General features: G+C 34.6%; 1 protein-coding gene across 1 annotated transcript in view; it reads right to left on the bottom strand.

The window, feature by feature from the left end:
- Positions 1 to 6829: 6829 nt before the first annotated feature.
- LOC139842950 (uncharacterized) overlaps positions 6830 to 24197 on the bottom strand; it is a 34640-nt gene continuing 17272 nt past the window's right edge. The window contains exon 2 of the mRNA XM_071833046.1: positions 6830 to 7593. Within this exon, the coding sequence (XP_071689147.1) occupies positions 6830 to 7593 (764 nt within the window). The remainder of the gene's footprint in view (positions 7594 to 24197) is intronic.

Here is a 24197-nt window from a genome sequence, read left to right as displayed (position 1 = left end):
TGTTACGACCTCTATACAAATTAAAAAGACGTGTTGTCAGTGGCTATGGCTCCGTATGTGAGTCCTTTAACCACTGACCAATTTTCAGAACCTAACTCATCTTCGTTTGATCGTGGCGACGGTTTTAGTGCGAGTAGGTCAGAAATTTCAACACAACGTTACAAGGGCGTAGTGACTTTCGGAAGGTCATAAATCCTAAACCGTATATCGGATTAAGTCTAGGCCTAAACAAAAAGTCATCTACTCGAAACTAACTATCTGAAAATTAATTTTCCAGAAGCCCAGGGGTCTAATCAGACCCTAGAAATAGCAAACAAGTGCTCCGGTGAGGTCCTTGGTGCTTGATGCTCATCACAGTTCTCATCCTTGATGCTTGTAAGCTTCAAGTGTACAACTCTTAGATGTTTTAACATCACTTTGACCAAGGTTCAACCATAAACATACAACTAAGAGTAAAATCTATCATTTTACAAGTTTTGAACATCAAGATTGCCTCTTTATTGCATAAATCCAATAAAGCTTCAACCTTTGTCCATTTTACACAAGTTCATGCATCTATATCATATGTGATGATGAATACTTGATCTTTATCGTCACAACAAACACAAAAAGGTTCCAAGTAAGTGAGATCTACAATAATAACTTAGATCTCAAGTATTAAGAAAACCCTAAGCTAGAAAGCTTAGATCTTTACAAGATTAATGAGACCATAAGCTAGAAAGCTAAGATCTTTAACAAATTAATGAAAGTAATGAGACCATAAGCTAAAAAGCTAAGATCTTTAACATAATAATGAAACCCTAAGCTAAAAAGCTTGGATCTTTAGTGTTCTTGAAGATCTTGAAGCACAAAGTTTGGATCTTTAAGATACATGAAGATTACAAACAAAAGTTTGAATCTTTATAATAAAATAACAAGATTAAAGCTAAAAAGATTTAGATCTACAAAATAAGTGAAGATTCAAAGCTAGAAAGCTTGAATCTTCCATGTTTTTGAAGGATTCAAATCCATGTTTGAATCTACAAGATGTAATCAAGATCAAAAGCTAAAAAACTAGACCCTTTGATGATGATGACGAATTCGTGAATGGTGAAGGGAGAATAAGAAGAAAAATCAAATACTTACACTTTTTAGAGAGAGAAAGACTAGAGAAAGAATTAGAGAGTAAGTGTGTGTAAATTGCAAATGAGATCAAGTGTAAAATGGGTGAAATAAGGCTTGTATTTATAGGTGGTGAGGGTGTGGGAGGGGTGAGGTGGCTGTGGGTTGTATGGGGTGACAAGGGGGACACTTTTTTGCTTTTTGGTTAATGGTTGTCTAAAGTTGGTGCTTACGTTAGGATCCCATGCAACATTAAGGATAATGCTTAACAAAAATGCTAGTATGTTCCCTCTAATAAATGGGCATTTGTCTCACATATTAATGGGTCACTAGTTACTAATAATTGGGCTAATTAAATAGTCCACTAACTAGTGTAGGGTGGACTAAAGTCCAACAAGGTAGAAAGTCCAACAAGACTAACTAGTGTGCTTTAGTAAATTACTAAGCGTAATTAAGCATCCGAAAACCCAAGTAATTGTTATTATAAAATAACAATTAGTATTTCGTAGTCGTAATATTTCGGTTATGACAAAAGTTAAACGTGTACACAGTACGCAGTTCGTTTTAAACGTCAAGTGACACCAACGGTCATAAAGGCTTCCGGGGATCAAGTTAAGTAACCTACGTACTTAAAGGCACGTTTAAACATATAAACGAAAGTAATCCACATGTAGTAAGATCCTAAAGTATAGTATAGCTCAGTACGCACAATTACGAAGTTTCGTGAAAGAACAAAGCACAAAAGCAAGTCGAAAAAGTCGGGTCGTTATATATATATATATATATATATATATATATATATATATATATATATATATATATATATATATATATATATATATATATATATATATATATATATATATATATATATATATATATATATATATATATATATATATATATATATAATCAAGAGGGAAGCATTTTTTTGGGGGGAAGTGGGGGGAAGTAATTTTTTTCGTTTTTTCGAAATTTTTTTCAGGCATTAAGATCACATGAAAATATGAACATTTAAAAAAGACACTTTGTGATGAATGTTATTATTTTGGCGGTAAAACGCTCGGAGAAACAAAATGAAAACATTCAATGTAATGAATGTTTTGATTCTGAGTTTTTTTAAGGGTTAGAAATTAGGGTTTAGAAATTGAGGTTTAGAAATTAGGGTTTTGGGTTTAGAAATTAGGGTTTAGGGTTTAGAAATTAGGGTTTAGATTGAATATTTTAACATGAACGGTTTAGATTTTAGGGATTTGGGTTGAGGGTTTACGGAGTAAACCCGAAAAACCTAAACCCTAAACTCTAAATCGGGCTAAATTCGAAAAAAAACACTTCACACAAGATGAAAACAAAACGATGCAAATAAACTCAGCAGCAAAACATTCAATGCATTGAATGTTTTTATTTTTTTCTTCGAGCGTTTTTCCGCCAAAATAATGACATTCATCACAAAGTGTCTTTTTTAGATGTTCATATTTTCATCTAATCTATAATGTTCGTGAACAAATTTTTTTCAAAAAACGAAAAAAAAAATTTCTTTCCCCCAAAAAAGTGCTTCCCTCTTGATTATGACCCTATATATATATATATATATATATATATATATATATATATATATATATATATATATATATATATATATATATATAGTCATAATAAGATACTTGGTTGTAGCAAAACGTATAAATTAATGGTGCTTCAATTTGATTAAGTTGTTTGATAACGCAGTTGATCAAACCAGAATCGTTTAGTATGAATAGATTTCGGGTTTGAGTGCTTGATTTGGGGGAAAAAGTGGATCGAATGTTTTAAATCCAATAATTGTGCGAACCCCAATTTGAAATATGGATTTCAAGGGCGTAAAACAATCGATTAGATTAACCTTCCTCGATCGGAATCGAATAAGTCAATATCTTAAGGTGAGGATTAATTCCGATGATGACCGGAGCCTTAATCGGAATTGCATTAACGACTGGAGAGATGCTACTGTAATTAATTTGAGCAGAGTAACATTAATGCATCCAGTGTTGTGAAATAAATGATCTTGTTTACGTATTTATAGATGTTATGAGGGAATGGTGACGTGGCACCTGTCCCTTTCATGGTTGTAACAAACTTTGCCAATCCCGAGGGGTGATGTGGCACCTGTCCTTTTCATGGGAATAATCGAGCAGATCCTAACAAACTTTCCTAGATTCATGGGCTGAAGTGGCGTGCAGCTTGTTTGTATGTTTGTTCCGGGATCAAGTACTCGTTCTGGGACATTGTACTCACTCCGGGATAAAGTGGCTGCTCCGAGATAATGCACTTGCTCCGAGACAGGTGCTTGTCCTGGGACGTTATCCTTGTACCGGGTCAAAATATTAAACTAGGAAGCTGTGGTAGTTCTGGTAGTGTGGTGGCCCCGACTAGGTCATTACGGGTGAATGCCTTGATTAGTCGGGAGGGGCTTTGCTTCTTATTTACTCCAAGTGTTTCTTCGCGGTGTTTGTCATGACCGGGCAAAATTGTTGTCGGTTTATGAACAGGCTTATTTGTGTTGATATAATCCTTATTTTTTTAATGCCTCTGCATCCGGCTAGGTGATGCCGTTAGCGTGTATGCTTATTCGGGCTGGATGACGTTCCCGTTTAGCCGTTGTCCGACATGGTCCTTCCCGGGTGCATGCGTAAGTAACCTTCTGGTCATGTTACTGAGGTGATGCCGGGAAGACGTCCTTTTCCGGGATAGGCTTATGCCGGGTAAGAACCCTAGCCGGGATGCCGCTAATTAGTGTCTTTTTGAGACGGACCATTATACGTATCATAAAGTCCCCCCAGTTTGATGATGGTAGCCGCAACGGGTGCTGTCGTCAAACTTTTAAAATGAAGCCATGGTTCCGAATGGATGTGTATTTAATGCTTGTCAGGGTGAAAAGACAGTTTCTGCGAATACGCTCCCTTTTGTGTTTTTTTTTCCATTTTTCAACTTTTTAGAACGGCGTTTGAGGAACTTCTTTTTGCAATTTTAATGATCACTTTTGTTGATCCATCCTTTGATCTGATCCGTTGGATCAATTTCCTTGAAACCTATAAATAGCTTTCTTTTTCCAATATTTTCACTTTTTACAACCTTCATACCCTAAACGTTTCTTCTTCAAAAAACCAACAGTTTTTCACTAAAAAAGGTACCTTTTCTGCTTCCTTCCTTTTATTACTTTGTACTTCTGTATTTTCTTATATATATGGCGAATCAGTCTTCCACTTCTACTAGCGTAGATGCTCCTGAATCATCATCCAGGCCTTAGATGTTAGTACTATTATGAGTCGAGTGTGTGACCAATACCTTGACGAATTGGTACGTAAGTACCCATTTTTGACTCGTTATACTTTGAGAGTGCCTGACGCCAGCCATCGTGCCCACAATCCTCTAACGGACATGGTCAGTGTGTACGGTGCAATCCATCACTGTGGGCAATTTTCAGTTGCCCTATTCTGAGTTTATGTATCAATTCTTTACTCATTACGGAATAGCGCAGAGCTCAAGTACATCCCCATGCGTACCAGAAATTGGTAATGTGGGAGATGTACCTTAACCATTATCATATACTTCCTACCGTTTGTATGTTTCGATACTGTTTCTCCGTCTCGAAGTCTAAGATATGATGGTTTTCCATTAAATGGAGAGCATTATTCAATTTCACCGGTGACATGGATACCTCTTTAAAAGAGTGGCGGGAGTCGTTCTTTTTTGTTGATAGAAAGGGACTGCCGGCACGGTTTGTCGAGCTTTGTAAATGGGCAGTCAATGTGAAAAAAGAGCCAATAAGATCCCGAGTTTGAATGCTGCAGAGCAGGCATGTATATTGGCCATTCGGGAGTTCAAATTTCCCCAGCGGCCATACCTGGAGGCCATGTTTGTGCTGGAAGGAGTTAGTCACCAGTGGCCAGATCCAAACACTAAGCCTGCCATTCGCTTCAATAGAGCAGGTGGAGACTGATCCTAGCCAACTGTTACGTCGCATAGTTTATCATTTGTACACTAACTTCGTTTATGTTTATGCACCAGTGATGGATTTTGCTACCGCAATGGCTTTTAGTGATCTGGAAGAGATCTAGGTTGAGAGCATCCCAGTTAACCCAGGAGATGAGCCAGATATCGTTCCACAAGACCTAGGACAAAATGTCGGTGTTGGGTCCGACTTGGTCCTCCCGGGACCGGATGTGCCGAAGGGGCACACGGCTGTGAAGAGGAGAATTCACGAGCTCCCTCAGCTAAGGATGAAGAAGGCCAAAGGTAAACTCCTTTTTCCGACAAGCCAGTCTTACTTTTTGTTATGACTTGTCTCATGCTTGACTATCTTAATTTTTGCAGCTATTGCCGAGCCTTCTATTAGTGCCGGGGCAACCAGGATGGAGCCCATATATTTGGGTGGTGGAGAGGGTGAACATTTTTCCCTGGAGAGTTTTGATGACATTCACTTTAATGTCCCGCGGCGAGGATCTCGTCCTTGCGTTCTCACAGTTGGATATCGATTATCCTACCTGCATGAGTTCTTTGGAGAAGGGGTCCTCTCCGGTCCTCCGTCAAGCTTTCTCTACCCTTCCTATGGGTGACGCCAAGGTTGTCCGTGCCTGGACAATCTTGGTGTTAAACACTTTTTTGTATGACAGCTTTAACCGTGACGAGCAGGTAATGATGGACCTGGAGCGTCAGCTAAAAGCTGCTCAGGATGAGCTGTCCCGGACGTCCATGGCCAGGGAGGCTATTAAGAGCTTGGAGAGCCAGCTTAGGGTTGCCAAGGAGGAGCTTGTCCGGGTGTTGGCGGAGAAGGATAAGGAGGTTTCTTCTGATGTTTCTGCCAAGGAGGCAGCCTTGGTGGAGTGTAAACGGTTGCAAGGTGGTCTGCCTTCACTTTTGAAAAGGGCTATCAACTCCGGCATCGTGAAGGCGCCTTTTTAGAATTACTTGAATAGCTTCGGTGCGGCCAACTTTACACAGCCGGCATTGAAGGAGATCCGATTTGGCAGCTTTGAGGATCTTTGCTCTGATGAGGCGACAACCGTGCAGCAGCTGTTAGACTTTGAATTTTAGTTTGTTGTACTGCATGTTGTTGCACATTTTTTGAAGTAAACTTGTAATGAAATCATATTTAATTAATGAAATTTTAATTTTCAAGTGTTTTGTGATGAATTTTCTTCAATCGAACTAGTTTGTATCTTCATATGTAGGTCTAGACTACATTTGTATTAGTTTTAGCGTGTACACCGTGCAGTCATGTGTGTTTATGCCATCTACTCATTGGCCGTTTATCAGTATAAACTTGTACCGACGAGGGCTAGACAATCACCGCTTAAGGGGGTACAGAATAACTAGTGTGGGACTTATGTGGATGCCGGAATCCGTCTGCCGCTAGCCGGTTATTATTATATGAACATTTTTTGTAAATAACATAATGAACAAGTTATTGTAAACGATAAAATGCTTTTATTCATTCCTAAGAGGGAAAAACATACATAGATTCTTTTATTGAAAAAAAAAAAGACATAAACATCAAGATAACCATGAGTTGAAGTGATCAGTTTCAATCACGGTATCCATCTAAATTTTAGTGTAGCGTCTAGCCACTTTTGTTTCCTTTAACCGGTGTTCCATCTTGGTTGGAGCTTTCACAACTTTCTGGCCTGAAACATTTTAGTGCCGGATTAAGGTATTCAGTTATTCCATGGGCATTGTTAAATTGTTCCTCCTATCCCAGCTGATAGTGCCAGCCGACACTTTTTTGTTCAATCTTGTAAGAATTAGTCGGGCTCTTTTTGTTGGCGCGCGCTGATGGAGGAAAGTAACTTATCCGTTTAAGCACTGACACACGTTTTTCTTCCAAGGTGTGTGGTGTCTTTCTTGCTGTGATGCTTCGTGTGACTTGAGTATTAACTTTTTCCGGGAAGGGTTGTCGGGTGGATTCAACCGTTGTCACGCCTTTTCGAGTTAGAAATTTAAGCAAACTGTGAGCGGTGGAGGTTATGGCGTTAAACTTTCTGAAGAAGTTTCTTCCCAATATCACATTCTTGGTGATGACGGATCTGATGACGTAGAAGTCAATGACCTCACTACGGAGGTAGGGCTGGGTGCCTACCGTGACCGTTGCCTTGATTCTTCCTATAGGTTCTTCAGTAGAGCCCGTGAACCCAGAGATGACAGCATTGGACTGTCTCATTTTCCTACTGACACATTTCGGGAGTTGAGAAAGGTAATGGGCATATAAGACATCAACCTCACTCCCGTTGTCAGTGTACATTTCTCGAACTCGAAAGCCGTCTATCAAGCCGTCAATCACCACAGGCTCATTTCGAGCGTAGCGTGCCGGTAGCTTTGGGAACATGAGTGCGGCTTCTCTCCAGGGGTTGAGCTCGTCTTTTTCAATACTGATCATGTTAATTACAACCTTATCTTTTACTTTCTCACGCTTCTTGCCGTCTTCTTTCTGCCAACTAAATGTCTTGTTTGGATCAGCTTTTCATGTGTGCAGGGTAGTATACAAAATAGTTATATTTTTATTGCGAAATACTATTAAATACGATACAATTTTACACAAGTTATTTATTTTTTTATAGAGTGGATATACCTAAACCTTACTACAACACTATAGGCAGTGTACCTAATCATAAAGTAGTGTAGTTTTTAGTAAGTCCGGTTCGTTCCGCAGGGAGCTAGCTGAGTCTAACGCTATATTTATTTTAAACTATATTTGTATCAATATATATATAAGTAATATTATTATTATTATAAAAGGGGGGGGGGGGTTTACCGTTTAATGACCGGTTTGTCGATTTTATGTCTTAAGTCACAATTAAAACCTAATGCAAAATATTAAATATAAATACAACTTAATTTAAAGCGTAAAGTAAATGACGATAAATAAAAATGCGATAATTAAAAGTACGATAATTAAAAGTGCAATAAATAAAATGACAGTAAATAAAAGTGCGATGAGATATAAAATAAAGGAATTATGCTTATTTAAACTTCCGTAATCATGATGTTTGACGTGTTGATTTTAATTTATTACCATGGGTTAATTGTCCTTTGTCCTGGATTATTCGACATGTCCATCTGGTTTTTGTCCATAACAGTCCATCAGTCATAAATATAAAGTGCGAGTGTCCTCGTCAAATTATCCTTTACCCGAAGTCAAATATTCCAATTAATTGGGGACTTAAACTGTAATAGGGTTTTAATACATTGTTAATTATTACACCAGGTTATCGACTGTGTGCAATCCAAGGTTTTAATAATTTATTAACAATTACACCAAGCGTCCTTGTATGTAATCCACCCCTGTTTTAATGAGTCCATTGACTATTAATTCATCCCCGTGTCCGGTTAAATGAACGATTATTAGTATTTATAAATATCTCGCCCATCGTGTCTGATCGAGTGTATGTGGTTATTTATAATTACCTCAAATTGTAAATCTCTATATTAAATTAACGAACTATTATTCAGTTAAACAAATATAAAGCACATTAATAGCCCATAGTCCAATTTCTACAAGTGTCGATCGTTTGTCCAAACCCCAATTATAGTACAAAACCCAATAACCCCGTCTTTAATATTTAGCCCAACATCATGATTACTTTGATTTAAATAAGCATAATACTAACTTAGCTACGAGACATTAATTTAAAAGGGTTGAACATAACTTACAATGATTATTAATAGCATAGCGTTACACGGACAGAATTTCGACTTACAAACTTATAGTTGGTTCATGTCTTGGTTCCGGACTTTTAATTATAATATATAATAATATATATAATTAATTATATATTATATTATATTCTTGTGAATAGTTGACTTGTAATTTTTGATCCGTTGCGTCGCGTGCTGATAGTTGGTTCATGTCTTGGTTCCGAATTTTTGAACGTCTTTTCGTACGATTTAATATCTTGTACTTTGCGTTTCGCGGCTTGTACTCTTGTAATTTCTAGACGTTTTCATCAATAATTTGAACCACTTGGATTGTACTTTGTACTTTTTAGCTTTTTGGTCGTTTGCGTCTTCAAATTGTCGAATCTGTCTTTTGTCTTCACCTTTTATTATTTAAATGAATATCACTCGTAAATAGAACAATTGCAACTAAAAGTTTGTCTTTCTTGAAGGATAATGCTATGAAATATATGTTCGTTTTTAGCATTATCAAATATTCCCACACTTGAGTGCTTGTCCTCAAGAAATATAGAACTTGAATAAAAACATACTAGAATCACTTCTTTATTCTTCACACTTTGTACATCAGTGATTTCAATACGGCGGTTATGAACAATGATGGTAACGATGTGGTTTACAGTCCCACATGACTATAAAATTTTAGATCCGTTAGGAAATTGGATCTTTATGAAAACATTTCATCTTTTAAAAATTGATTCTAGCTTTTACCCTTGATAAGTTTTCCGGAATAACCCTTCACCGGTGTTTGCAAAATGTTTTTGTTGGTTTTGTGAGTTTCAAATTTGAAAATTTTAGCTTAAAACTTGCAGTTTTGTGTCACCCACTTGCTAACCTTGTATTAGGAAAGCAACACGTCCAGTATACTTGCTCAGTATATTACCTTTTGGTAAACTACCGTCCGGTTGTAAAGGAAAGCGTTGAACAAGCAACTGTTAAGGCAATTTCTAATGACATGCTTTTGATTATGGTCTATATCGTGTCGGATGTAATTACTATCCTTTGTAGGAGCAATAGCAAAGATCACCCTATAGTTTTTCGGTCTGGCACAAGGTCCTGTCTTCGACCATGCTATGCAACCACCGTTCTTACGGTTGACACCCGATTTGGTTCAGGTGACCTAATGAATTCCGGTGAATTCTTAGGATTTTACGTTCAATGATAATGAACGCATTAAAAATGGGTTTTCAGAAAACAAATCGGTTTGTAATTTGATCAAAATATTTTCTCGTTCAAGCTCGAGTTTAGATATCATCAAATTTCATGAGTTTGTAATTCTCAATCTTTAAGATCAATCTCAAGGATTGAGTAATATCAGGCTTAAAAGCTGATTTTTAATCTTTTAAGGAGATTATCCTTTCTGGGGATCTGATTCATTAGTCTTATAAGCTAATTTGCACGGTGCCCCCCTATTGTACGAGACAGATCCTCTCATGGTTAGGATAAGTCTGACCACTTGACGACCCTGTTTGATGCTGAGGTCTGTGGATTGCCAGCTGATTTTCGAGAAAACTTTTCAAGGTTTTTCGTAAACTCTACAACTGGTCTGGACGACAACTTCCTGACCTAAATCAAGAAGCGCGTGTCTTTTTCCTCGGAAGACTTTACTTCCTTTTAAATCAAGTGGCACATTTCTTTCAAATATATTATAAGAAATCGGGTAAAACTGATAAAATCGTTCAAAACAAAAGTATCTTTAATTATTTGTACAAAGATATGTGATTTAAATAACTTGGTAAAAATTTCTCACACTTGGCTTTTATTTTCCTTTCTTTGCCTTTTTATTCTCCTCTATTTCATTTTAAATGAATTCTAACATTTTAGGTTGTTTCTCAATTTATGTCCTTTACGAGGTAACGACAATTTTGGTATTAACACCTAGTTTTATCGTTCATAAATATGTATAAACATGATTTTGAATTCATTTATTTGAAAATTTTTTAAATTTTTTTTACTAGAAGTAGGTAGTCAGTATATAAGACTAGGGCTGTTCTTTATTATCAGAGAGCACTAGATTCTAATACAACTACTGCGTTACTAGTATTTTTTAATAGTAACCAAGTGTTTAAATTAAAAATTTTTTAAAAACCCGGAAGAATTTAATCCCTTCCCACACTTAAGATCTTGCAATGCCCTCACTTTCAAGAAATCAGTAACAATTTAAATTATTGAGGGTGATTAGCGTAGAAAAATGATTAAAATTTTACCAAAGTTTTCAAACATATTGGCGTTTGTTTTGAATTATAAATGGTGCACTTCATTTGTTCATTCCGTCTGTTGTTACATCACACTTGTTTTTCGTTTTGTCATCAAAATTAATAGCTTTTGCTGAACTTAATGCCAGTCTTTGAAAGTGCGCTATTTTTTCCTGTTTTGTACATGAGATCAACTACAAACATATATATATATATTTTTGAAGTTGGGTATATCACCCCACATTCAAAAATTATTAAAATCTAATAATAAAAGTTAGAAAATTATAAAAACTATTATAGTATCAAAAGAAGTATTAAAAGTATAAAATCACAAGTTACAAAATACATAAAAATAGGCATAAAAGAAAATTAGGGTTGATGAGGATGGTGCCAGTAGGGATTCCATTCATAGCCGTAAGTGCTGTAGAATGCTTGAGCTGGGTCATATGTAGGGTACGGTGGTCGGGTCTGTATAGTCCAGGGAGGAAATATGAGCATTTGAGTAGGAATGTTGTTTGTATTTATGTGTGCACAATGACTTATGATTTGACTTTGATGATACTGCCAATCTTGAAATGCTCGTTGTCTAGCCATTTCATACTCATGTTGAGCCATAAAAATTTGCATTTCTGTCATCTGATTCCCTCCTCCCGCATTACCTTGCTCCTGATCTCTTTCTACCTGTGGATGATTGCCATCATATGGTGGTGCTGCAGCGTTATGTCGTTTCTTTAAAACCTTTGCACCATGATATACTTGCAAACCAATTCTATCACGGGGTTCTGGTACTGCAATTAATAATCCCCCCTGATTTCTATCCACACCGAGATACTCAGCAATTAAAGTAATAAAGATACCACCTCCTATTATACTATTAGGCCGCATACCCCTAACCATTACCGATAAATAATAACCCACACAATAAGGTATGTTCACAACGCTCTGTGGGTCTCTAATACACATGAGGTAAAATAGATTATTTTCATTTACCTTCTCTTTGTTCCTACCTCGCTGTGTAATCGAGTTTGCTAAAAACCTATGGATCACTCTTAGCTCAGCTCTATTAATATCAGTATAAGAGTAATATCCCCCACGAAATCGGTTATGGCTAGTCATTCTACTCCATATTCCATTCATATCAAAATTTTCATCAACCCTCCTACCATTAATTATCAACCTTTGACAATCAGTAGATGCTAGTTCCTCCGGCGTATATATACACAAAGCCTGAGCCATATCTAATAGAGACATATGGCGCATCACACCTCCTAACAAAAATCTAATAAAGCTCGGATCGGTTAAGGTAGCTACCCGATCATTTATTTCAACACTACATAATAATTCCACACACCATTCTCTATATACAGGCCTACGTATATTGAATAATCGTTTTCAATCATTAAAAGCAGAATTAACATACCTTTGTGTAAGTAATTCTCGGATTCGCTCGGTTAATCCCACTGTTTCTAACGGTTCCCAATCTATCACCCTGGGTACTTCAACATTCTTTGACTGAAGAATGTGTAAGTTCCTCTGATATTTTGGATAATCTATTCAATGTCTGTCAAATCTTAAATTAGGGTGTAAATCTGCCAATTGTATATTTGAATATGAAATGAATTGATGCGGTAGATTTTGTCTGTATTGGTCGTTAATCTCCTGTTCATCTGCATTCTCAGGAGGAGCATTGTGAGCCTGGGATGCGGATGAAAATTCACCCCTTTCAGTCTGCAAAACACATTAAACACAATTTTTGTGCATCCAAATATACATTAGTGTTAGCAGAATCATAAATTAAAACAATCATAATGACATGTTTAAACAATATTAAACTTATACACAATTTCATAAAATTAACAATTCTACACTTTTACAAATAAACATATATCAAAATGTATACAATGTTTCTAAGCATTCATCTTCTAAAACATGTCAAAAATAATCATTATAGCATTTAAACAGGTTCCAAATGGCATTCATGTCAATTAAATCAAGTTCATGCATTTTTGACTTAAAAAGTCAACAATCTTGCTCAAAAATCATGTTTAGAATCAAAGTTTTGATCATTTAGCAACCTAAACATGTTACATTACTTAATTAAGCATGAACTAATAACATAATTTGGCCATAACCTGTTTATATCAAAAAACCCCAATTTTGCTCAAGAACACAAACTCTAGATTACTCAAAATTTGAAGTTTAAGGCTTCTAATCATGTTAAATAGTATCAATCTAGGTTATACAAGTATAATATACAAACAATTTAAGCACAATTAAACTAGAAATCATTAAAATCAAATTAGGTAAAATTATGCTCAAGAACACTAAAATTCTGGATTAAAGAGTGTTTAGATGTAGAAATTACCGATCTCCTTGAAAAACTTCTTGGTAGGATTCTTCTTAACATGTTTTTATGAAAGATTTGATGAAAATGGGTAAAAATCGCGAGTTTGCAGAAAAATGGGTGTGTGATGTGTTTAGAACTGGTCTGTCGACTAGTTAACCTGGTCTGGAATTTTGGAGCTCCGCAAGTGCTGAGATTTTTCCACTCTGGAGCTCCGAGAGCGCTGAGCCCCCCCCCCCCCCCCCCCCCCCCCGTTTAAAAAAAAAAAAAAAACCTTTAACCATTAAAACAATTAATTGATTAATTAAAAATTTTGTTTCTTTTTAGAATGAGGGCGTTTTGGTACATTGACCTAGTTCGTCCCTCGACAAAATTTTAAAATTTATCATTTTAAAGCGTTTGTTTTAAAAGCAAAGATTTTTGGGTTTTTTAAATGTTTTTGGCATACTTTAAATCAATAAGATTAAAAATAATGATAATAAAATTTCTCGTCCCGCCCTCGGGTAAAGCAATTTAGGTTCAACGCCCTAGTCTTCAACTTACGACGAATTTTAAATATCAAATTTTTAACTTAATGAAATAAAGTAATTTTTTTTTTAAATTCACACCAAACTTAAATTTAAAATGCATAAAATTTCATATAAGTATTATTAATATTTATATACATTAATTTTACAAATTTTCATTTAAAATATTATAATTATATATTGGTTTTAAAAACAAGGTAAAAATAAAATAAAAATCTTTTTGGTCTTTTATCCCACTTTAATCAATCAAATTTTAACAAAAATATACGTCCCTCTTTTGGGTAAAGTAATTTCGGCTATATTACCTAGTTTTACTCCTGACGAATTTCTGAAATATTTTGGATTGATTGATTAAAGATATTTATACCTTATGAATAAACGGTAAATTTCGCAGTGATGTAATAAATTTTTGTATGATATCAATAATTTTAGTTATGCATACCTAATTTTATTGAATATCAATTTAATACTTTATAGCGAACAATTCAGCGTTTATTATCAAAAGGTTAAAAGCAATAAATAAAAACAAATAAAAACTGTACATACTTACCTGTGAGAAAGAATTCTCAGAGACCTGCTTTAGTTGACTCATAGGAGAGTCGTTCGATTTGGTTCTCCATTGCTGCATAAGCGTAACCTCGATTCTTCAATAACTTTTCTTCTAAACATGTGAACGGTCCTTCTCTGCATAAAGTAACGAACTCGGTATTGGAATGTGTTTGATAATTCGAACATTTTCCTTCGTGTGACCATTTTCCGCATTTATGACATCTTTCAAGGTGTCGTGCTCTTCTTTTTGTTGTGGATTTTGATTTTCCTTTACCAAAATGTGTCTTATGATGATCTTTTCTGAGTTCTTTCCTCACTTCGTCCATTTTGCCTCTTATGAATGATACCAGTTCACTCGGGAAGGTGTCATTATTACGTTTAGTAATCATAGCGCGTAGTAGTAGACCATGGGTCAGATCAAAGGAATTCTTCATCTCGTAAAACCTAAAAGAAATAAAAATTCAGAATGGAGGGAGAAGACTAGTTCTTTAGGGTCTGCTAGGGAAAGACCATTCGGATTCTATTTTCGAAAACTACACGAAAACAGAAAATCTAACTCTAACAGAAATACAGGATCTTAAAACATTCGAATCTTCTCACACTTAGTTAGTTGTGGTGTCAAAATTGTGATTAACTTCATCTTCAACTTCCATTGGATTATCTATGTAATGTTTAACTCTGTGACCATTAACCTTAAATTCAATCCCGTTTGAATTTATTAACTCTACTGTTCCGTATAGGAAAACTCTTTTGACTATGAATGGTCCAGACCATCTTGATTTCAATGTTCCAAGAAATAGCTTGAATCGTGAATTGAAAAGAAGAACTCGGTCTCCTTCCTTGAATTCTTTTGAACTTCTGATTCTTTTATCATGTCATTTCTTCGTTCTTTCCTTATAGATTAAGGAATTTTCGTATGCCTCATGTCTTAATTCTTCTAATTCGTTTAGTTGACTTAACCATAGACGTCCAGCTTCACGTAAATCAAGATTACATGTCTTCAAAGCCCAAAATGCTTTTTGCTCAATTTCTACTGGAAGGTGACATGCTTTTCCGTAAATGAGTCTAAAAGGTGTGGTTCCAATTGGAGTTTTGTAGGCTGTTCTAAAAGCCCAGAGTGCATCCTCCAATTTCATGGACCATTCCTTCGGATTTAATCCTACGGTTTTCTCTAGAATACGTTTTAATGCTCGGTTGGTATTTTCAACTTGTCCACTTGTTTGTGGATGATAAGCGGTTGAGATTTTATGAGTTACTCCATATCTTTTGAGAACTTTCTCAAGTTGATTATTACAAAAATGAGTACCCCGATCACTTATTAAATCTTTTGGTGTTCCGAACCTAGCAAAAAGACGTTTTAAGAAGTTGACTACAACTTGTGCATCGTTAGTTAGGAGAGCTTGTGCTTCCACCCATTTAGATACATAATCAATGGCAACGAGAATGTAGAGATTATTATGAGATTTTGGAAATGGACCCATAAAGTCAATACCCCAAACGTCGAATACTTCACATACTTGAATGACATTATGCGGCATTTCATCACGTTGACTTATTTTTTCGGCCCTTTGATAAGCATCACAGGATTTACAAAGAAGGTGTGCATCTTTGAAAATTGTAGGCCAATAAAATCCAGCGTCGTAGACTTTTCTTGCTGTGAGTTGAGGCCCATAATGCCCTCCTGTTGCTCCTGTGTGACAATGGTTTAAGATTTGACTAGTTTCATCCCTGAATACACATCGACGGATTATTCTATCGGGACAATTTTTAAACAAATGTGGATCTTCTCAAAAATAGTGTTTTATATCACTAAAGAATTTCTTTCGTTTTTGGTACGATAACCCTTTTTCAACGAATCCACATACTAAGTAGTTTACATAGTCTGCAAACCATACCATTTCATTATAATCGATCTTTTAAAGATATTCATCAGGAAAGTTATCTTGTATGGCTGATTCATTTAGAACTTCTAATTCAGGATTTTCAAGACGAGAAAGAAGATCAGCGGCGAGATTTTCTGCTCCCTTTTTGTCTCGGATTTCAATATCGAACTCTTGTAAGAGTAAGATCCAATGGATTAATCGTGGTTTGGCATCTTGTTTTGAAAATAGGTATCTAAGAGCAGAATGGTAGGTATAGACCACCATTTTAGCTAGAACGAGATATGAACGGAATTTGTCAAAAGCAAAGACAATAGCAAGGAGTCCTTTTTCAGTAGTTGTGTAATTCGTTTGTGCTCTTTGTAACGTCTTACTAGCATAATAAATAGGTTGAAATCGTTTTTCAATCCTTTGTCCTAAAACGGCTCACATTGCAAAATCACTTGCATCGCACATGAGTTCAAATGGTAGATTCCAATTTGGAGTTATCATGATTGGTGCATTAGTGAGTTTTTCTTTAAGAATATTAAAAGATTTGATGCATTCATCTGAAAAGATGAATGGAGCATCCTTTTCAAGGAGTTTATTCATAGGAGTGGCAATTTTAGAAGAATCTTTTATGAAACGTCGGTAAAAACCGGCATGCCCTAGAAAACTCCTAACTCCTCTAACATTGGTAGGATGTGAAAGTTTAGCAATTACATCTACTTTAGCTCTATCCACTTCAATTCTTTCCTTTGAAATTTTATGACCAAGAACGATGCCTTCTCTAACCATGAAATGGCATTTCTCCCAATTAAGAACTAGATTTGATTGCTCGCATCTAATAAGCATTCGTTCAAGATTAACTAGACATGTTTCAAAAGTATCACCGAAGACTGAAAAGTCATCCATGAAAACTTCCATGCATTCTTCTATCATGTCGTGAAAAATCTCCATCAAACACCTTTGAAAGGTTGCAGGGGCGTTGCAAAGTCCAAATGGCATGCGTTTGTAAGCAAAAGTACCATAAGGGCACGTGAAAGTAGTTTTCTCTTGGTCTTCCGGTGCTATTGGAATTTGAAAGTATCCGGAGAAACCGTCAAAAAAATAATAGTAACTATTCCTGGCTAATCTTTCCAATATTTGATCAATGAAAGGTAAGGGAAAGTGATCTTTTCTGGTGGCATCATTTAATTTTCTATAATCAATACAGACACGCCATCCTGATACAGTCCTAGTAGGAATAAGCTCATCTTTTTCATTTGTGATGACAGTCATGCCACCCTTCTTAGGTACACATTGAACTAGGCTTACCCATGGACTATTAGAGATTGGATAAATTAAACCTGCATCAAGCAGTTTAATAATTTCTTTCTTAACAACATCTTGCATATTAAGATTTAGTCTTCGTTGGCGTTGCACATATGTTTTATGACCTTCTTCCATAAGGATTTTATGTGTGCAATACGAAGGACTTATTCCTTTAATGTCATGAATCTTCCATGCAATAGCTGGTTTATGAGTTTTTAGCACAGAAATGAGTTGAGATTTTTCATTCTCAGTAAGAGAAGACGATATTATTACAGGTAATTCAGATTCACCATGTAAATAAGCGTATTCCAAATGGTTTGGAAGTGGCTTTAACTCTAATATTGGTGGTTCTTCTATCGATGATTTGTATCGATATCTGTCTTCCTCTTTTAGCATTTGAAGTTCTTCTGTTGTTGGTTCGTAATCATTAACCATAAGTGCGGCTAACAATTCAGCTTCATTAATTGGTTATGTTCCTTCTCCTAAAGAACATTCTCCTGTTCCTTGTAATTCTGGAAATTCTTGTAACAATTCTGCTTGTGAATCTATAGTTTGAATATAATAACATGTATCATCTAAAAATTGCGGTTGTTGCATGGCTCTATCAACAAAAAAGGTAACACTCTCGTCCTCTATACTTAGGGTCAGTTTCTTACCAAACACGTCTATTATTGCTTTAGCCGTGTTTAAGAATGGTCTTCCTAATATGAGAGGAACTCGAGAAACTTCTTCCATGTCCAGAATAACAAAATCTACTGGAAATACTAAAGTACCAACTTTAACTAGCATGTTCTACATTATTCCTCTAGGATATTTTACAGCTAGTTGTATGCTTATTCGTGTTGGTTTCAATTCTCCAAGGTCTAGTTTAGCGTATAGTGAATACAACATTAAATTTATACTAGCACCTAAGTCTGCCAATGCTTCTATTGAACTAAGACTATCCAGAAAATATGGAATTGTGAAACTTCCCGGATCTGATAATTTTTCTGGTAGTTTATTCAACAGCACTGCAGAACAATTAGCATTCATAGTAACAGCCGAGAGTTCTTCCATTTTCTTTCTATTTGTGATTAGATCTTTCAGGAATTTAGCATATCTTGGCATTCCTAAAATCACATCAATGAAAGGAAGATTGACATTTATTTGTTTAAACATATCCAAGAATTTGGATTGCTCGGCTTCAACTCTTTCTTTTCCCATTTTACTGGGGTAAGGAAGCGGTGGTTGGTATGGTTTAACACAAGGCTTTGCCTTAAGTGTGTTATCTTCATTAACTTTTTCAACTACCGGCTCTGTTTCCTTATCTTGCTTAGGCTGTGGTGCCTGTGTAGTAGGAATAGAGTCATCGAAAATTACAGGTATTTCAGGTGGTTTAAGTTAATACCACTTCTTGTGGTAATGGCTTTAGCTGTTTTATTCCGGGGGTTAGCATTTGTATCACTAGGTAGACTCCTCGGTTTTCTTTCACCTATCAACCTTGCTAGGTTGCTCACTTCTTGTTCCAGATTTTGGATAGAAGCTTGTTGGTTTCTAAATGCTTGAGCATTTTGTTCATTAGTTTGTTTCTGAGATGTGAAAAACTGCGTTTGAGATTCAACTAGCTTCGACATCATATCTTCTAAATTTGGCTTTTTATCATCGGTTTGTGGTGGTTTATTTTGAAAAATAGGTCTTTGCTGGTTGTAAGTATTATTGGATACTTGTTGATTGCTAGGACCTTGTTGATTGTTGTATGGAATATTTCAGTTATAATTCTGATTTTGATTGTAGTTTGGTCTTGGCGGTTGATAATTATTTTGATAATTATTTCCAGGCCTTTGGTTCATGTATGAAACATTCTCTCTTTGTTCCATTGTTTGTTCAATACTGAGACAATATTTTGTCAAATGTGGTCCTCCACACTGCTCACAACTAATTCGTATTACGTAAATATCTTTCATCATCTTTTCCATTCGTCTTTCGAAAGCATCTAACTTTGCGGAAATGGAATCAAAGTCATGGCTAGAATCGGCTCTAGCTGCTATAGATGATCTAACGATGTCTTTTTCTTGATTCCACTCATGTGAGTGGGAAGCAGTGTTATCAATAATTTTGTAAGCTTCAGTTGCGATTTTCTTCATAATGGAACCACCAGCTGCTATGTCGATGTCTTTTCGTGTAGTAATATCGCATCCTTGGTAGAATATTTGTACTATTTGATAAGTATCTAAACCTTGTTGAGGACATCCTCTCAATAACTTTCCAAATCTTGTCCACGCCTCATATAGAGTTTCATTTGGCTATTGCGTGAACGTAACTATTTCTCCTTGAAGTCTCACAGCTTTAGATGCCGGAAAGAATTGTTTAAGAAAATTTTCAAATAAGACATCCCATTTATCAATCGCCCTTTCAGGTAATGATTCTAACCAATCTTTGGCTTCTCCCTTTAAAGTCCGGGGAAATAATATGAGATAGATCTGTTCATCCTCAACTTCTCTGATTTTGAATAGAGTACAGATCCTATTAAAGGTACGAAGATGTTCGTTTGGATCTTCCTTCGTTTCACCACTAAATTGGCATTGATTAGTTACCATGTGTAGGATTTGTCATTTAATTTCATAATCTGGCGCATTAATGTCTGGTTAGTAATTGCGTGACCTTGGCCAGTGCGTTTAGCTCTCATTCGATCTTCCATACTTAGAGGTTCTTGATTTTCCATTATTGAATTTGATGAATCTGAATTACTAAAGGATTCTGATTTAATGGTTTCTTCCTCAACAATCTCTGGTTGTATGATTTGCCGTTCAGGAGGAATGATTAGTGGTTCAGGATCTCTGAATTGTCCTTGAATATCCTCCGGGTTCTCAATTGTGAGGTTGGGTTCAAAAAATGGATTATCGGAAATTTGAATTGGAGTACTTGGTCGACTAGATGACGATTCCAAAGAAAAATCAACGGTGACAATATTGGCTAGATGTCTTGATTGAGTTACAGGTGGTGAACTTATGAAAGGTGGTGAACTTTTTGCTCGGTGCATTCATTGAATATCCTATTAGTTATAAAGATAAAAATTATATAATTTATCAAATTAATAGACTTTTCTGCTTTTGCCCACGTTTCGAATAGCCAAAAGATGCAGCAGGGAGCAAGGATCCTTTAAGTCGGAAAATCCACAACTCAGCCACTAACAAATCCAACTATTACTACGAAGCAGAAAATTTTGGATGTCTATCAATTTAACCGCTTAAAATAATTTTTTCGTCGAAGTTTAAAGAAAATAAAGGAAATTCTATGTCCTAAAAACTAGAGCGTAGAAATGAGAAAGAAGAAGAGTGCGTCGAAAAACGTCGAAAAATAAAAGGTCAAAAAACAATAATAAGAAAGTAGAGCGTCGAAACTTAAAAGTCTAAAAACTAAATATTAAAAGTTGCGTCTAAAGGAATTAAAACTTAAAGGAATTCTATATCCAAAACGGCAGTTAATTAATTAGGCACTAAAATCTCTTAAATACTAAAGCGATAAGCGACGTCATAAAATTCTAAAGCGCCGAAATCTTAATCTAAAGAAAAAGCATTTAAGGGATTTTACGGCAAATCCTAAAAATCTAGAAATATAAACAATAACTATGGCAAAATACTAAGTTTAAAACTAATTACGAACGATAAAAATACAAATTACAAATTAAAAGATTAACATATACAATTTATAAAAAGATATAAAAAATGATAAAATTACTTATTTTTATAAAAATATTATTTTTATATTATTATTTTATAAAAGTATTAATTTATATATTAATAAAACTAATTAAAACTTAAAATACAAAATTAAATAAAACTAAACTAATTATTATTAAATTAAAACCTAATTAATAATAATAATTAAATAATTAACCCTAATTTCGTAATAAATGCAGTGTGATGTTTGACCTGTCAGACGGCTCCGCGAGTGCGGATTTCTGCTACCCAAATAGCTCCGCGAGTGCGGAGTTACGCAGGTTTAAATTGAGTGCGGACTCAAATTCGCAGATTCAGTTTTTAATATTTTTTTATTTTATGTTTTTAATTTAAAAAAATATTACTTAACTAAAAAATAATAAAAACTTTTTAATTTAAACTCTTAAAAATATAGAAATATATACTTTTTTTATGTTTTTATATTTTAAAACTTATATAAAATTATATTTTTACAAAAATGGCTTAAAAACTAACTTTTTTATAGCGTTTCGCTTCGGTGTTAATGAAGTTCCCCGGCAGCTGCGCCAAAAAATACTTGATGTGTGCAGGGTAGTATACGAAATAGTTATATTTTTATTGCGAAATTGATAAGCTAAAAACGAACATATATTTCATAGCATTATTCCTCAAGAAAGACAAGCTTTTAGTTGCAATTGTTCTATTTACAAGTGATATTCGTTTAAATAATAAAAGGTGAAGACAAAAGATAGATTCGACGAATTGAAGACGCAAACGACCAAAAAGCTCAAAAGTACAAAAGACAATCAAAGAGATTCAAATTATTGATAAGAAACGTCTCGAAATTACAAGAGTACAAGATTTAAAACGCAAAGTACAAGATATTAAATTGTACGCAAGGACGTTCGAAAATCCGGAACCGGGACCAGAGTCATCTCTTAACGCTCGACGCAACGGACTAAAAATTACAAGTTAACTATGTATATAAATATAATATAATATATAATTAATTATATTAATTATATATATATTATATATATAAAATAAATCGTCGGCAAGAAAGACTCCAAACATGGGTGAGCTGTAAAAGTAAACTCCGCGACTCGCGGAGTTTGAAGGCAAAATATGCCGCGAGTCGCGGAGCCCCAAAAGTCGAAAATCCCTATAAAAGCAAACGAATTCTGATCGCAAAAATCATCTTTTTCTTCTTCTCCTCATTCATACGTAAAATATATATATATATTTATAATTTATATTTTAATTTTAATTATAATTCTAATAATAAGGGTATGTTAGCGAATGTTGTAAGGGTGTAAGTCGAAATTCTGTCCGTGTAACGCTACGCTATTTTTAATCATTGTAAGTTATGTTCAACCTTTTTACATTAATGTCTCGTAGCTAAGTTATTATTATGCTTATTTAATCCGAAGTAATCATGATGTTGGGCTAATTACTAAAATTGGGTAATTGGGCTTTGTACCATAATTGGGGTTTGGACAAAAGAACGACACTTGTGGAAATTAGACTATGAGCTATTAATGGGCTTTATATTTGTTTAACTAAATGATAGTTTGTTAATGTTAATATAAAGATTTACAATTGGGCGTCCCTATAAATTACCATATACACTCAATCGGACACGATGGGCGGGGTATTTATATGTACGAATAATCGTTCATTTAACCGGACACGGGAATGAATTAATAGCCACTAGAATAATTAAAACAGGGGTGAAATTATGTACAAGGACACTTGGTATAATTGATAACAAAATATTAAAACCTTGGGTTACACTCAGTCGACATCCTGGTGTAATTATTAAACAAAGTATTAAAATCTTGTTACAGTTTAAGTCCCCAATTAGTTGGAATATTTAACTTCGGGTATAAGGATAATTTGACGAGGACACTCGCACTTTATATTTATGACTGATGGACTGTTATGGACAAAAACCAGATGGACATATTAAATAATCCAGGACAAAGGACAATTAACCCATGGGCATAAAACTAAAATCAACACGTCAAACATCATGATTACGGAAGTTTAAATAAGCATAATTCTTTTATTTCATATTTAATTTCCTTTATTTTATATTTAATTGCACTTCTAACTATCGCATTTTTATTTATTGTTATTGTATTTATTTGCACTTTTAATTATCGTACTTTTTAATTATTGCAAGTTTATTTTATCGCACTTTTATTATTCGCAATTTCATTATCGTTATTTACTTTATGCTTTAATTTAAGTCTTGTATTTATTTTTAATATTTTACATTTAGTTTTAACTGCGACTAAAGTTTTAAAATCGACAAACCGGTCATTAAACGGTAAAAACCCCCCTTTATAATAATAATATTACTTATATTTGTATTTTTATAAAAGTAAACTAATATAGCGTTAAGCTTTGTTTAAAAAGATTCCTTGTGGAACGAACCGGACTTACTAAAAACTACACTACTGTACGATTACGTACACTGCCTATAAGTGTTGTAGCAAGGTTTAAGTATATCCATTCTATAAATAAATAAATATCTTGTGTAAAATTGTATCGTATTTAATAGTATTTCCTGCTAAAATTTAATAGTATTTTATACCCCTTAGCTTTGACATCAAGTATTTTTGGCGCCGCTGCCGGGGACACTCTTAAAAGCCGGAAGCGCAACGCTAATATAAAAAAAAAAAATTTAGTTTACTTTTATTAAATTTCGTTTTCATAAAAATACGTTTTAAAAATTCGAAAATATAAAAAGAAAAACAAAAATTTATATATTTTTAAGAGTTTGTTAAAAGTTTTATAAGTTTCTTTATTTTTATTTTAAGTTTATAAAAATATAAGTTTTATTTAAATATCTTTTATTTATATAAAAAATAGAAAAAAATATAAAACAGAAAAAAAAAAAAAACGTGTCGAGTTTTAAA

Source organism: Rutidosis leptorrhynchoides, chromosome 4 (assembly GCF_046630445.1).
Source record: "Rutidosis leptorrhynchoides isolate AG116_Rl617_1_P2 chromosome 4, CSIRO_AGI_Rlap_v1, whole genome shotgun sequence".
Lineage (NCBI taxonomy): Eukaryota > Viridiplantae > Streptophyta > Magnoliopsida > Asterales > Asteraceae > Rutidosis > Rutidosis leptorrhynchoides.
This window is presented reverse-complemented; position numbering and strand designations above follow the sequence as displayed.